Here is a 16,719-nt window from a genome sequence, read left to right on the forward strand (position 1 = left end):
ACCAATTGTGCTCACTGGGCAATCACTGATTTGGCAGTTGCCTCTCCCAAGATATGCACTCTTCCTCACATTGGATGGAATTGGTGCAGTCAGAAAAGCAATGACATTCAACGTCCTTCAGACGGTCATTCCAGGGTGGCGTTTTGAAAGGTGCTACATTGTCCAATTCACCTTTCACACTGAAGTGGGGTGAGGGCTGGAAAGCAATGGGATCCCAAGTTGACGACTTCATGTCTTCTCTCAACATTTTTTAGCATAAAAAAGGATTGAGTTTTTGCTCTTTTATCATCTTTTTTTAAAAAAAAAAGACGGGGGAAAAATATGCTTTAAGTATTCTCACCAAGTACACACATGGAAGACACACCCGATTGATCCAGTCTGTATTCCATCTTAAATGATTTCAAATCGCTTTGGAAACTCCCAAAGGACAAGACAGCTTTGTAGCCCAGTCCATGTACCTGCAAGCACATTTCACTCACTGTTCACAATGAACTCATTTTCCCAGCAGCACCCGAGGTGGTATTTCCAGGGCTCATGGCAGGTGTTGTATGTCAGGCAGACATCCAAAGCCAGGTCCTTTCTTTTGCCTCTTTAAGCTCCCAGAAGTCGATGTGTATGAGTGTCAAGAGCTGGACATGTCTGGAGGGATGGTCTTGCCTTTATTGACAGGAAGTTTCATGACATAAGCGTCATGAAAGCCGGTGGTTGTCCTCATTCTTCAAGCTCAAACCCTCCATCTGCTACTCATGGTGAAGACACAAGCTGAAGCTCATCTTGCCAACCCAACCTCATCTCAGGATGCTCCGGTCCTGTCCAGAAGCTGCAGCTGCTGGTCCTAATCTCTGCAAGCAATCAGCCCCAGACTTGCTGGGCCCATTTTAAGAATTTACCCTCTACCACTGCAGACTCTGACTTTCATAAAGCAACATGTGCCTGGCATTAGGCATAGAATTTTTTTCTGTTCTCCATGGAGTTTGAAAAATCACTTGTACTTCTAAAGTCCTGCCATTTCCTGAGTTCTGAAGACTAAAACCTATTTTAAAAGCCTATCCATTTATTCATCAGGCTCCCCAATTAGTCACCCCAAATACTAACTCCTCAAAGCAGGACCTTGTGTATTTTACTCACTGATATATCCCAACATGGAGTAGGTACCAGTAACATGCATGGAGCAGGCCATATATTACATGAGTCAACTAACTGCTAGCTAGAGAGAGGGAGGTGGAACTGCAGAGTAACTGCATCCAATTGTACAAGTTAATAGGTACCACTGTGACAATGTCATGTGTATGGATATCATACACTGATCATGTTCATGCCCCTCAACCCTAATTGAAGGGAATGGTAGAGGATAAAAAGCACACACTATCATACAACATGTCGTGGTAAAGTGTGAGAAAAGTCTTTGGTGCCAGTACTGGGGGCCTTGCACTCTTGCTTGGTGTTTATGCTCAAGTCTGGCACTCTACCACTTAGGCTACAACTCCACTTTCTGCTTTTTGGTGGTTAATTGGGGATAGAAGTCTTGTGGATTTCCCTGCCTAGGGTTGGGTAATCTCTTATCTTCTGGATCTCAGCCTCCTAAGTAGCTAGGATTACAGGTATGAGCCACTGACACTTGTATCTGGTGAGCTCTGTGTGTGTGTGTGTGTGTGTGTGTGTGTGTGTTTTAATCACTAGCTAAAGGCCAAGGACTAAAAAAAATGGCTTACACAAATGTGAAAGAATGGTGTGAGGGAAGCTAGAGTTCAGAATAAACTAGAGACTGTGAGAAAGAAAGGAAGACCAGAATCCTCCAACTGCACCTTCCATTTGGATGCACATGATTCCTTCTAGATCAACTGTTACAGAATCAACCCAATATAAATGGAGAATCCTAAGAGGTGACACTCATGCTGGTCACAAAAGAACAGATGGGACCAACCCTGGATAGGGGCAAAGCCATGACTTTCTGACACTTGTCTTCTATTAGAACAGGCCAGTTCATGTGCACTGTTCTCATATGAAATATTTAGCCTAGTTAGAGCCCACTACCCACTTAAGTGCCAAAATGAAACATCTCCCTTCTGTTCTGTAGTTGATTCCCTGAACAAATTATTTTTGCTAAGTTTTATCAGGCTGCACCAGGCTGAGTGCAGCATTTCTAGCTGATGAAGCAACTGCATTTCAGTGCTCATGTGTAACAGAGTCTCTCTTCTTCTATCTCCTCTGCTCACTCTGCCCTTCCATGTGCTGAAAGGGAAGCTTCCAGTCCCTGCTCTGTCCTGCACATGTGCAGATCATGCTGTCAGGATACTATTAGTTCTTCTACACCAAGGATGGTCCTCTAACAAACTTCAGTTGTTCCAGGTTTGGGGCTCTCCAGTAACCCGGCCTTCCTCACATTCAACCCAATGGGATCTACCATAATGAGGAACAGCCTAACATTTTCCTGAAATCAAGAAATGTAATGCCTACAGCAGTTTCCTAATTTACTAACCTAGTTATTCTATCAATGAGGAAATCAAGTTAATTTAACATGACTTCTCCTTAGTGAACTCATGCTGACTGCTAACAAACCTCCACACGCTTTTCTAGAGTGCACACAAACCATCTGTTCCCAATCTCTGCAAGCAATCAACCCAAGACTTGCTGGGCTGATTATAAGAATTTACCCTCTGCTGCCACTGCAGGCTTTGCCTGACTTTTATAAAGCAACACGTGCCTGGCATTAGGCATAGAATTTTTTCTATTCTCCATGGAGTTTGAAAAATCACTTGTATTTCTAAATTCTTTCCATTTCCTGAGATCTGAAGACTGAAACCCATTTTAAAAGCCTCTCTATTCATTTATTCAACATATACTGAGTGCCTACTGTGTGTGTGGCACATTGCTTGAAGCCTACACTTCATAGTTTTATTTGGGGGAAAAAGCTGACCTCAATTAGTCTTGAACAATTAAACCACAAAAGTACACCATCCCTTCCCTTCAATTTTTAAAACACCGTAAGTATCATTATGTATGCACACATACATATATATAATATATATATGTATGTGCACACACACGTCTCTTAGCTTTTTTGCTCAAGGCTGGCACTCTATCACCAGAGCCCAGCTCCACTTCTGGCTTTCTGCTAGTTAACTGGAGACAAAAAAATCTCACAGATTTTCATCTTCAGATCTCAAGTCTCCTGAGTAGGATTACAGGTGTGAGCCACAGGACTGTTCAAACAGTTTTTATGTGTACAATTCAGTGTCACTAAGCACACAATATATGCAAACATTATCACTATATGTTTCCAAAGCTTTTCCTATTTCTGGAATGCCAACATGTATATTTATTTGTGACCCCATCTCAATTTTTAGATCAGCCAAGGCCAATTGAGTTTTATCACATTACCTGACAACACTTAACCTGCCTTCTTTCTCTCTGAAGGACTTTGTGCTTACATTGGACCCATAAACCTACTATCTAAAGGTCAGCTAATGAGCAATTGTACTACCCCAGTGCTATGTACCCAAACATTCACAGATCCAGTGACAGGGTGTGAACATCTTTCGAGGACATTACTTCTTCTTGATAGGGTTGTTCCAACTATTATTTATATTTCTGAATTCTACTTCTTATTTGTATTTCTGAATTCTATTTCTCAAGAACTAATCCTGAAGGTTGAAACTCACTGAAAGGCACTCATATATTGACAAACACCTACTTAGTTTTGAATTCAGGAAGCAAAGCCTGTGAAGTACTGTGAAGTCTGCCCCTCCTTCCTCCCGGAGTACTCAATCTGTAACCTATTATCATCTTGTGATATTCATAACTTTATAACAGCTTTTGGCATTACATTTCTGGCCACAAGAATTTACTTTTTTTTCATTATTGTTGGTTGTGGGCTTGAACGCTGGGCCTTAGGAACTGTCCCGGAGCTCTTTTGCTCAAGGCTGGTGCTCTACCATTTTGAGCCACAGCTCCACTTCTGAGATAAAAGTCTCATGGACTGGGCTGGCTTTGAACCACAATGCTCAGATCTCAGCCTCCTGAGTAAACAGGATTGCAGGTGTAAGCCACCAGTGCCCAGCTAAGAATCTACTTCTTAGTCTGTGTTCCTAAATCTAAGGAAGCTCTGCTTTCCTTCCTATTCCTCCTTCCACCAGCCCAAAGTCCTGAAGTACCAACCTGTCCTCTGCATCGAGGCCAACACAGACCTTGAGAGCAGATGCTTCCGCTACAGCTTCCCCTCTTGCTAGAGACAAGCCCATGCAGGACTAGACAAGGGCTTGCTTTGGCTGAAAGCCCATTGCTCTGGCTGACCTGGGTCAGGAAATGGCCCAGTGGCCGCAGCATGACTGTCAGCTTGGTTTCTATGCATGTCATCCAGAAAGGCCTCTTGCAGGCTCAATGCCAGCCTTACCATCCACTGATGAACATGCTTTTTCCTGACTGCAATTCCATTCTCTGTCACAACCTCTTGCTTCTACTTGAGATGTTCACTGTGCCTCACCACCAGCTGGGATTCATCTCCAGTCCCAGAGGATAGCAGTGCCTTATGGGGAACGTGGAGCCACCTCAGGCTCCGCAGATAGTGTCTTTGCTATTACTAATTTGTGAGAACTCCTGATGCTTTCTGGCTTGCATTTTCAATGCTACAAGTATCATCTTTCATTATATCTGGCTCTCAGTATAGCTTGCTTCCCTTTCTATCTCAAAATTTGGTGGGTCAGAGTCTCAACTGTGATGCTCTTTGCTTGTTCTGTGAATTGTTATCTGGTCCTTGGTGACATAACGGACGTGAGTGCTCAATAATGAGGCATCTATCACAGGGTCACCAGTATGGAGGAAAAGCGGGTCTCAACAACAGGATCTTTGTGGCAAAAGATTCCAGATTTGTCTGCAGACTGAGAGGCCACAGGAGACCTGGGAGGTACACAGAAGTGTGCATGGCTGGTGCCAGGCTAGGGAATCTCAGGGACCATATATCCTTCTACTCCTGAGGTGGTACACAGGTAGGTACACAGGTACCTTCCTCACTGGGACCCATCTACCAACCACTGCTGACACTGGAGCCCATCAAATGCCACTGTGCTGCCAGCAGGCTTGGGGCAAAGCTTCTGCCACCCTCCTTTCAGAAAGGCTGGGAGTCATTCTCCAACCCATTAACTCCTGATCATAACTTCCTCCTGTCATCTCAGAAATCCTATCTTCTTCCTGGCTTCTCTTCCATCTAAAGGCAATCCACCCTTGCTAATAAACCCACAGGAGGAAGGGAGCCTTTTCATGTTGTTTGCACAGGAAAACTAGTTCTCACCTGGGCAAGTACAGCCCACCTACAGAATGTGATTTACATGCAGTCTTTGTTCCTGCTCTAATTTCCAGTCCACAGATCTTCAAAAGAAGCTTGCTCAACACCCCCTGAAAACTCCCCATCAAAACTGCTGGCCACTGCAGTGACTCCTGCCTGTTTATGCCACCTCTGGGTCAAGGGCATAAGGGAGGCAGCTCTTATTGTACTCTGAAAATCCCATTAATCCAAATTCTGTCACCAGCTATATCCTCTCTCCACCTAACCATGCCAGGGAATTCTCTTTGTATCCTGAATAGGCAGCATCCAGAGATGGCAACGCTTTTAATATGGCTCGTTTCTTTGGTTTCTGCTATCAGTTTTATTTAGGAATTAAAAGCATCTTAATGTTTATGTTGTGGTTATTTTTTAAAAAAGACACTAAAGAAATGATCATTGTATTGAATTGTAACCCCTTTGTACAACTCAAGATAATAAAAATATAATTACAAAAAAGAAATGATAATTATAGTGAAATGGCCTCAGGAATGGTCTCAGAATTAAGTAAACAAGGCCCAGTGAAACAGATAATGGGAGCACTCCACTGAACATTAACAGTTAAGTGAAGCTAGGTTTTTGTGTTGTTTTTGTTTCTGTTTTTGAGATAGGATCTTAAAATATAGCTAAGGCTAGCCTGAAACTTGAGGTCCTCCTGTTTTTACCTTATTAGTGCTGAAATTATAGGTGTGACCACCACACCTGGTTCCAAGTGGGAGAACTTTAATTGAAAGCTCCATATTAAAGCAAGTACAAACTTCAAGAAAAACCATAATCATTGGTGTTATTATACAGGTTGTAAAGCACATTTTCTACCACTGAATCATAGGCCTGTTGGACCTTAATGGATCTCACTCAAAGATGTCTCAGCAAATTTCATTTTAGGTAAATTAGAGAGTGCTGGGGCCTAGTAGTCAAACAAAGATGGTCTGTACAGCAGGACCTCTGTGTTAGTCCAGTGTTCCTAACTCACCCAGACTAGGATACTTCATAAACTGTAAAAGTTACAGGGAACCCAGAAGTCCCAGAGCTCTGTTCCTATTACTATTACCACAGGATCAAGATTAATGGGCTTAGCAAAGCCTATGCATGCCAGCATCACGGATTCCCATCTACCCATCCTCTAAAGAGTATCAATGTCAAGGTCATATAAATTCCAACCATGATAATGCTTATTGGTTGGCATTTCTCGTAAGAAAAGCTATAATGTTGGAGCAACACCTATGGGATCAGGAACTTAAACCAGCTCTGAGGAAGCATCTGCTGGTCCAACACCAATTCTGCCCTCCTTGGCTATTAACACTGTGGCCAAAGTCATGTTTGGGCACAAGAGATGGCAGGGTTATTTATTGGCTAGTGAATGAGTAGTGGTAAAAAGCAGCCTGGCGCTGGTGGCTCACTCCTGTAATCCTAGCTACTCAGGAGGCTGAGATCTGAGGATGGTGGTTTTAACCAGCCCAAGCAGGAAAGTCTGTGAGATTCTTATCTCCAATTAACCACCAGAAAACTGGAAGTGGCACTGTGACTCAACTGTCAAAACACTCACCTTGAGCTGAAGATCTCAGGGACAGCACCCAGGCCCAGAATTCAAGACCCACAACCAACTCCCCCACCCCCCCAAAAAAAAAACCAAAAAAAGACTGGTTTTTCTTTGTTAAACGTTTTCTATAAAAGATACTGTGTACTATCAAAAATTCAGTTTGTGGCTAGTCTCTCACTCAATCACTACTCCCTACAGTTCTGGGGTGAGCAGAGTGGATATCTCTGGAGGTCCCATGAGATCCTGCTCATTGTCAAGTGTGGGCTTTGCTCTGTTCAGCTCTAGCTATTAAAATGGCCCCCCTCCCTTCCCACTCCTCCCCACTGGCCTAGGAGATAGTTTTGGCGTAAGGTCGTTAGTACCTGCCATTCCTGGTATCATGCTGCCTCATGTTCTTGATAAAATGAATCTTCTTAAAATTCTTTGGTCTGGGCGAGCCTGAGAGAGTTCGACATCTGAAAAATAAAAGTCATTTCAAAAACACAAGTCAGTTGCCCGCTGGACAGCTGAGAGATGTCCACACAAAGGCAGGAAGGAAAGACCTGAGGAATGGTCTGAGTCACCCCAAGGCACGCAGAAAGCTGCAAGACTAGTGCAGAAAATACGGCTAGAAGCAGTGACAGACAAACTTCCTTGATCAGACTGATTAATACTTTATATGGGTTTCCAAAAAGCCAGCTAATGAAAATGGTTGTTCCTGCTTACAATAACATAACCTTACAGTAACAGATTACAAAGCCATTACTCTTTACTGTCATTAGAAAAAAGAATCGCCTATGAATCAACATGGGTAAAGGAAACAGAAAGTTATAAATTTTAGAAGATCTGAAGTGTGGGGAAGACCTTGGAACATCTAGTTTAAAAACAATCTGAATCATTTTTCTTCCATAGCAAGATTTTGGCCTCCATTACCTTGATGGTTGTATCAAGTCCAGACTTGACTGTGTCTGGAAATCACAGCTTAGGTCTGAAGAGTATCAGAGTTTCAGAGACCCACTTAGTGGCTGGGTTTTGTTTCAAGGTAAGTTTTAAATAAATACCTGTTAAACTGAAATTGCACTGTATTTAAGATATTCTCCCCCACCGCTTGGAATATGTGATATTTGCTTGCACTGTAGGTTTGGCCACAGGCTGAAGATAGCTTACTTGTGTACAGTATTTCTGAAGTCACCTCATAAATACTAAGTTATAAAACCACAATTTAACTATCAAGTAAAACACCCAACAGACAAAGGGAGCTTCAATCTTTTCTTGACAAAAGGGAGTTATGGTGACTTTTCTATTTTGACTTTTGCTACCAAAATTCCTGTTTGGCCATGGGTCCCCAGAACTGACTCCTGCCATAGAATGTGGGTGTTTACACACCTCATGACTCAGAAAGTGAGTTCCAGAAATGCAGTGCTCCGTTGCCTTTGGTCATTACCCAGAATTGTCAGGTCTAACTTGGAGGCTTTAGGTTAAAAGGTAACAAGATGAGCCAGCAGAAGCAGAGTTATGGGAAGGTGGTGTGGGGCACCTGAGGGACCTGGTCTGGGGAATGGGCAGGGGTACAGAAGGACCTGTAGTACACACCCCACATCACTCCTCTCCAGGGAGGTCAAGCTTAGAAATCTCCTACATACCCCCATCCTACCTATCTAGTAAGGCCAGGCTGCAAAGTCTTTTCCAGAACACTGAGCATGATTTTTATTTTCTTTTAGGGACTGGCACCTTAAAATGTATCTTAACGAAATATCATAGCAGCAATGAGTGCAGACCAAAGCAAAGGCATGCTATCAGATATTTATTTATTTACTGGATGGCTTTCACTGGGAAAGATCCCCCCACAGGCCATGGGTCCAAAGCAGGAAAATTCCCCTTTCAGCCTTCTCTACTACATTAGAGCTAGAAGCCTGGGCAGACACCGGTCTTCCCAGCCTACACCCTCACACTCACTGCTACTGACTCATGACAGCTGGACTCTGAAGGCTACTCAAGAATCCCAATTGTTGCTATTGTTAATATTGCTGGTCCTTGCTGCTACTGTAAGGACTAAATAAAAAAGCTTCATAAACTGTCAAGTGACACATTCAAATACACACACATGCGCGCGCACGCGCGTGCACACACACACACACACACACACACACACACAAGAATATTCATATGCAAATGTCAAGTGTTGTTATTGCCATGAGCCTGAGCTATAAAGGGTGCCTGTTTGATTATATTTGCTTTATAATCTCAAACAGCTCTTGTTTAAGGTCCTAGATTCTTGGCTTTCATTGATGAGGGTGCTGCAGACCTGCAGAACACTGCCTGAGAATCTACTGGTGCTTCCTGTGGGCTTCAGGGAATTAAGACTAAGAGACGGTGCCCACCAGCCCTGCCCCCATTCTGGCTTGAGAATGGCTGCCTAAGTCTATAGACCACTCAAGGTTCCCAATAATCTCTCTCACAGAAGAATCTAGAAACGTGGGATTGCTGAAAAGAACCTCTAAAAGCATTAAAAAACAAAATAAACACAAAGTGTCCAGTAGTTTCTGGATAGAAGGATTCAGGAATGACTTCATACCTTACTTCACTCTACCTCTAAAACGGAGCCAGCCAGTCAGAGGGCAGTGGACCAGACTGCTAGAGTGAGCCAGGCACAGTTAGCTCACAGGTTCTGCCAACTCAGCCAGCTCTGGCACCTTCCTCCTCCCACCTCTATGAAGCAGAAACCAATGCCAGCAGAGGGGAAGACCAACCTGAGCTGTTCCCTGTCTCCCATGCCTGAAGAAAGAGGGGCCCCGAATTCCTTCATCTTCCACCAGGACTGAATGAAAATGGGCAAAAGGGACACAGGTAGCTGTCCATGCCAGCTGTCAACGGGGGCAGCAGCAAATAATGACTAGCATCCCCCTCATCCTGATGGCCTAGGGAAGCTGATGACTGGCATACCTGTAGCAGACAACCAAGGTTTTCCTTGGCACCTAGGAGAGATGTCCTTCCCTCTTATTTCTGCAATACCATGAAACCACCAGGTGAGGCTGGTGGCAAACTGCTTCAAGTCCTCTCATTGTAAGTGCTCAATTCTTAAGAGCTCTGGGTGGATACAGGAAACACTAACGATATGCTAGAGAGGAGACTTTTGACAAGAGAACTTAATAAGAGTCTTCTATTGCCATAACAGCTCTCAATTCTAAAGGCACACCCTACTGATCCAGCCCTTTATTCTGCAAGCTGTTTGTTGTCTTCCTTTCTATTTTTTTTTTAAAGCATTCAACTAAACCACCAGGGGATCTAAGAACTGCTTCAAGAGAACCGTGGGGTTAGCAACAATTGCCAAGGAAACTGGAATACAGGGCCCCATCAGGTGGTGGCAGGTTAAGCAAAGAACAAATTAATTCCAAAGCCGCCTACGTTAATGTGTAAATACCCATTTAAAGACATGTATTTTAAGGGATGTGAAATTAAATTAGGATATAATTAAATTAAAAATTAATTTAATGAAGGATTAGCTCTTTCTTGTTAGCACTGATTATAGGCTACACTTAATTATGCATTTGTTTTTATGTGGAATGCTTAAAAGCAAGTCGGGCTAATAACCTTCCACCCCTACAGTTCCCCAAATACCTTACAGTCGTTATTGGTACTTTCCTATTTGGCAGGATTGGAAGAACAGACATCAGCCCTACCATTTTACAGATGGGAACACAGAGGCCCCAGAGAGACTGCATACCATTGGAAAAAAATCAAGCCAAGCACTCAGGACTTCAGATTCCCAATGGAATTTTCCTTCCTAGGTCACACTGATTTTCTAGGAATAAGTAAGTTCCAAGTATGAGAACTTTTTAAAGTAAAAAAAAAAGTCCATTTGGGGAAATAAAGATTTCTAAAACAGCTTGATTGTTTGTTTTTTAAGTTTGTATTTATGTAAGATTTGTTTGAGATTCCGGACAATGTTCTGTGTGTAAGACCTGGATGAAACTGTAGTTTAGATACATACATCAGCCATTTTCCTGAGCTTGTTTGCCAGTCTGGGCAGATCCCAAGAGGAAAGGGCAAAGCACCGCCCAGAACAGGCTCCAGGCCCATCTCAAGTTTTTGTCTCACCCCAATTGACTGATCGCCTAGTTATCCTGCTCACATTTGCCACACAGCTCTGCAGACCTTGGCTTCTAGCAGCCTTCTGGAAGCACCAGGGGTTTTTGGCCCTCATCACTGATTTTCCTGTCTGCTTTAGGAGGGAGAGACTAGGTCACAGGCCATCTTACCACACCAAGGCCACACCTGATAACACTGCTGCTCCACACTCCCCCTTACCTACACCAAAGCAAGATATCTGACTTGTTTTGCTTAAGTGGTGTTTTATTTTTGTAGTCCTGGCCTTGGGCATGCACTCAACCACTGAGTGAAGGCCTCCATCTTGAATTGTTTTGTTTTTGAGACAGGCCCTCACTCTCTATAGCCCAGGCTGGCCTTGAGCTTTCCATCATGCTGCTTCCACCTCCCCAGTGCTGGGATTACAGGTGTGTACCACTGTGCTCAGCTTCTGACTTGACTTTTACTGAAGCTGCCAGATGCGTCCTGTAAGGAAATGGCCTCCCAACATCTAACAGTTCCTCCAGGCCAGGCACATGTGGCACACATGACTTGGGACTCGAAGACATTTCTAAAGATTTCAAAAACAGCTGACCTTTTCGGATGATGCCACTGATCAGATTCATGGCTGAATGGTGTTGGGGCTTACTCTGCGCTCCCATTCTCATGCAGGTGGGACTATGGGCACCCCTTTCACCCGGGAGGGAGTTCTCTCCAGGCCAGGGAAAGCCTCCACCCTCCCCACCAACACTTCCCCCAGCTCAATGGGAAATCTGGAGACTTCTAAGCCCAGTTAGGGCAGAAGCAGAGAAGCAGGCAGGGTCTATAGGAGCTGGCGTCCTCTCGCAGGTCTGCTAGTCTGGCAGTCCCTGCTCCATCTTGCCTCTGCTCCTTCTTTGGGGCTGAGCCCCACCCATTCCAGGGCCGCAGAGAGGGTGCAAAGAGACACTGTGTGTGTGTGTGTGTGGCTATTTTCTCCCCCACAAGAGCCTGGTTGGCTGCAGTAAGTACAGATGTGAGTTAATGGAGGAGGCAGGATTAACCTGCCAGTCACAGGCACGGCACGGCACAGCGCAGCAATTGCTGTCACCTGGAAAAAGATGCCTTACCACGTTGGTCTAATCCCCTCAGGGGGATGGAACGCCTTCCATCCCAAGGGAGCCCTTGCATGTCCTCACCAGGTTTCCCCAGCAACTAGCTCTGGGAGTGACGTCATGGCCAAGTTCTGGCTGCTTTTCTGGCCGAAAAGGCAGTCTAAGACCATACATAACTACTATATAATCATCACTGGGATAATATTAGGCTCTTCTTCCATGAAGTGCAACCTTCTAAATGGAAAGGAGGGCTCGGGAGGCAGCTTAGTCCTGGGCTTGTGCTTGCAAAAGGCTGTGGGTTCAATGTCCAGCACTTAAAAAAAAAAAAGGAAAATCACAAGGATCCAAATTTGCAGGCATACTAGGCTACTCCAGGATTTAGTCCCTGGGAGCCAGATGGTCGTTTTTAAGGTTTAATTCTGTACATCAAGAACTTAAAAAGAACAATCTTGTGCCACCCACTATCTACAAGTATATACATCTACATCTACATTTGTATCTCTCTCTATATATGTAAAACATGGAAAAATTACCTCCGAAGGGGGGCATTCTCCTCAATATCTTCCAGGGTCTCCAAAGATGATCTCTGAGAGATGAGGCGACGTCTGCAGACAGGAAAAACAAAAACAAAATTAAAAATTTGTGAGTTACAGCTTCCCTGTGAAACTAATCAGACATCCCTGCAAACCTAAAACTCCTAAGCAATAAAGTCCATCAGGAAAAGAAAACAAAGAGCCAACAAAAGTTGTCTTTAAGAGGCTGCTTGGTCCCCCTCCTCCAGAAGGACTCTAGAATCTTCTGGTCTGGATGCATCCTGAGCATCACCCACAATATGGGGTCTTTTAGGACAATCACAAAAGCAACCCACTCTTTTTAGGCTTCAATTCCCCTCCAAAGACAAAAAAGGGATGCCTCTGGTAATACAGGATATAAGCTGAGTATTGGGTGGCTTTTGAGCATTAGAAAATACTGCTAAAGATTTGAATATCAGTGATCGAAACCATATAACAGATAAATATATTTTATTTTATTGGCTTTTATTAGTTATACAGGGAGGGGGTATAATTTCACTGTTACAGCTCCACACATTTACACTGAATTCCAACTGATTTATTGTTTTGTTTCTTTGGTGCTGGCTGTGGGGCTTGAAATGAAGAGTCTGGGCCCTGTCCCTCAGCTTTTTTGCTCAAGGCTAGCATTCTACCACTTGAGCCACACCATTACTACCAGTTTTTTCTTTTCTTTTCTTTTTTTGCAGGATAACTGGAGATAAGTGTCTCATGAACTTTCCTGCTTAGGCTCGCTTTGAACTGAGATCCTCAGATGTCAATCTTCTGAGAAGCTAGGATGACAGGTGTAAGCCGCCAGCGCTGAGCCCAGTTGATTTAATTTTACAGCCATATTGAAAGAAATCTCAAAACCATTAGGATGCGATATAACAGATTTTTGTTTTGTTTTTAAATTTGGAAGGACATAATTTCAAAAGTAACTAGAAACAAGAGGGAAAACGTCTCAGACCAGGAAAAAGGAGTATTTTAGATAGGAGTATGTACCGCCGTAACTTCTCTGGGTTGCTAAAGATTGCATACCACCTGCTAAAACCCCCTCACAACAACTCCTGCCAGGCAGAAACAAGAATAGTCTCAGCTAGTCAAGAATACATAGAAGCAATGTAGGGTGGTGGTAACTTTAAATAAGCCCATTTAAACAAAGACCATTTATTTTATAGCAAATTATTTGGGGGAGGAGGATAGATGGAAAGTTTTGATTGGGTCTTTACCTTCTCAAGAAGATAGGACTAAAAAAGGGACTAAGTTGGACCAAATTTAGGTTGAGAGCATGAAATGATAACCATGTTCTAGACTGTTCTAGGAAAATCATGGGTGTGGGGGGGCACTCCTGTATATTCACCCTTCCTTTTTACTTCCTTCCTCCCTTCAGGGCTTAAACTCAAAGCCTGGCTTGTTTGCACAACATTGTTTTCTACCACTTCAGCCATGCCTCCAGCCTAGCTTTTTGCTAACTGGAAACGGAGTCTCTTGGAAACTTTTCTGCCAAGAAAACTGCTTCAAACTGCAATCCTCAGCTCTCAGCATAAACATACAAGCCATTGGTGTCTGGCTGTGTACACGTTTTCTTAACAACTACCCCTAAACTGTTTCCTTCAAGATTTTCTTCTTCATAAGACAAGCAGAAAGATTGTTTTTGCAAACTATTCAAGAGCTCCACCAATTTTCGAAGAGTTTCTCTTAATCCCACAACGTTTGAGTCCTTTGAACACTCCTCACCGACCCTCAGCCTCCCTGACTCTCCTCTGACTGTAACTGGTCTAATCTCAGACCCTCACTCGTCCATGGCTGTGTGTCCAGCACTCTCCCACATCCCAGTCACTATCTGCATGTGATACAGCAGCTCTGCATTTCCACCCTGCAAATAACTCACATGGAATTATCATTTGCACCATACGGCAGGGTCTCAACAGTCAGCCAACACAGTCCAACAGACAGTCAGACGGACCCAGCTCTTACGTGCGACGATGCAGAGGGAGACTGACAGGGCAGGGAACTGATATTAAACGAAGCCCATTCATTAGCAAACAGTATGTTCCTGTGTGCCAGAGTAACTCTGGAGGGCTCAGCTCCCCCAAGAAACAGCCTTGCAGCTGTAGTGCTGTCTCACCAAGAATCTGCACCACCAATTCAGGCCAAGCCCTCTAAATCTCAGTTAATCATGGAGAAACTTGGCAAGCAAGCCCCAGCCACTCCAGGTGCTGGGTCTGGTTGATCTGGAGTCCCAGCCTGAGACTGGGTCACCATTCCCAGCCACCCACTACCCCACTGCAGCCCCCGGGAGCAGCCACACCACCCCGAGCATAGCACAGTGCAATCCACAAAGGGGCAGGCCTACAGGCTAAGGCTCTGGGGCCTTTAAAAGCTCCTCGGATCCTCATCTATAAAACTGTTCAATGATGGTAACTGAAAAAAAACAACACAAAACTGTCTGCGTTTCCATCCTTCCTGCAATCCTATCTAGCAGCACAGTCTCCTCCAAATGCCTGAGCCCACCAGAGACATGTGTTCCTTCCACACCGACACCTACTGCTTTGCACAATTAAATCCACACTCATCCACAGCAGAGTGTACTTAGCAGCACAAGTCCTACTTGTTGGGGGCACTGAGCAATGAAATGAGTGTCTACCCATGGCCCACTTGCTCTGCCCTCTGACCCATGTCTCCCAACAATTAAATAGTCATTTCAGTGCAGTACAGTAGTGCAGGCTGAGAATCCCAGCACTCAGAAGGATTGAGTTTGAGGTACGTCGCAAGACTCAAAAAGAGAAAATAGTAAAGAATAGTGATTTCGATATTTCCTCTATGGAGCTCAGAATAACATCTTTAGTTTTTTTAATTAGCAAGTGAAGTATTAGCCTACATATGCACACCTAAGTTGCCAATTCAGATAATATATCCACAGGCAGAAATACACACGTTTTCAAACCCCAGAAACCTCAACTGAGTCTGCCACTATGTTTTGGCACCAGGTGACATAGTGACATAGTAACATAGTACCTGAAGGACTGCCCTCCTTCTGCCACCCTAAGCAGGTCTCCACAAGCTCTGTGGTCACTACATGGGTAGAACACAACCCAGACCCCGCAAAACCTAGCCAGGTCCATGTTCTCCGTATGTCCATGGCCACCAGCTCATCCACTAGAACCTCCCCACACCCTGCTGCCCTGTGGGCCTCCCCTCCTGCAGTGTGGAGAGCACCCCAAATGATTCCCAGAAACAAAGAACACCCTGCCAGGCAGGAGCCTCACAGGTCCAGCTGTCATTCTGTGTAGGTTTTCACTCTAGAAAAACAGATCTACCTATAAAAGCACAGACTCCATGGATTCCCCTGTGGAGAAGCTATTTCCAGCTTCTCCCACACTTGTTTCGAAAACAACCAAATTAGAATTTCTCTTTTTCTGTAGAGTAACAAGAAATTTTTGTTGTTTTTGTTTTGTTTTTCCTTGGTACAGATCCTGGGACTTGAACTTGGGGCCTGGGGGCTGTCCCTGAGCTTTTTTCTTTTTTTCCCTTCATGGCTAGCCTTCTACCACTTTAGCCACACTACTTCTGGTTCTTTCGGTGGTTAGTTGGAGATCAAAGTTTCATGGTTTCGAACTACGATCCATAGTAGCTCTAAGGAGCTAGGATTATAGGCATGAGCCACTAGTACCTGGCAAGAAGTTGCTTTTTAAATAGAGCACAGTGGAAGCTGGCTGCCAATGACTCACGCCTGTAATCCTAGCTACGAAGGAGGTTGAGATCTGAGGATTGTGGTTTAAAGCCTGGACAAGCAATAAAGTCCAGTGAGATTCTTATCTTCAGAAATGGCATGGTGGCCCAAGTGATAGAGCTCTAGCCTTGAGCATAAAAAGGCTCAGGAACAACTCACAGGCCCTGAGTTCAAGCACCAGGACCAGTACAAAAATTGTTTTTTGAAGGAGCACAGTTGATATTTTCTTCATGAGGTGAGTAGGTATAAATTCTCATTCCCTCTCTCTCTTTCCTCTGCCTCCGTCTCCCCCTTTACACACCCCTCTCCCCTTTCCCCTCTTTCTCTCTCCTCTTTTTCTCCCTCTCCTTCTTCCTCCCTTTCCCTCTCCTCCCTGCTCTGTCTGATTCCTTAAAGGACAAATAATCTAAAACCTAAAT

At 44.2% G+C, this 16,719-nt stretch overlaps 1 protein-coding gene across 2 annotated transcripts in view; it reads right to left on the reverse strand.

The window, feature by feature from the left end:
- Positions 1 to 16,719, reverse strand: part of Cables1 (Cdk5 and Abl enzyme substrate 1) — a 102,684-nt gene that overhangs the window by 47,752 nt on the left and 38,213 nt on the right. For both annotated transcript variants that reach the window (XM_070029446.1, XM_070029445.1), the window contains exons 2-3: positions 12,550 to 12,621; positions 7,220 to 7,312 (exon numbers count right to left, since the gene is read on the reverse strand). In XM_070029446.1, the coding sequence (XP_069885547.1) occupies positions 7,220 to 7,312; positions 12,550 to 12,621 (165 nt within the window). The remainder of the gene's footprint in view (positions 1 to 7,219; positions 7,313 to 12,549; positions 12,622 to 16,719) is intronic.

Source organism: Dipodomys merriami, unplaced genomic scaffold (assembly GCF_024711535.1).
Source record: "Dipodomys merriami isolate MVZ:Mamm:240054 unplaced genomic scaffold, mDipMer1.0.p SCAF_2, whole genome shotgun sequence".
NCBI classification, from domain to species: Eukaryota; Metazoa; Chordata; class Mammalia; order Rodentia; family Heteromyidae; genus Dipodomys; species Dipodomys merriami.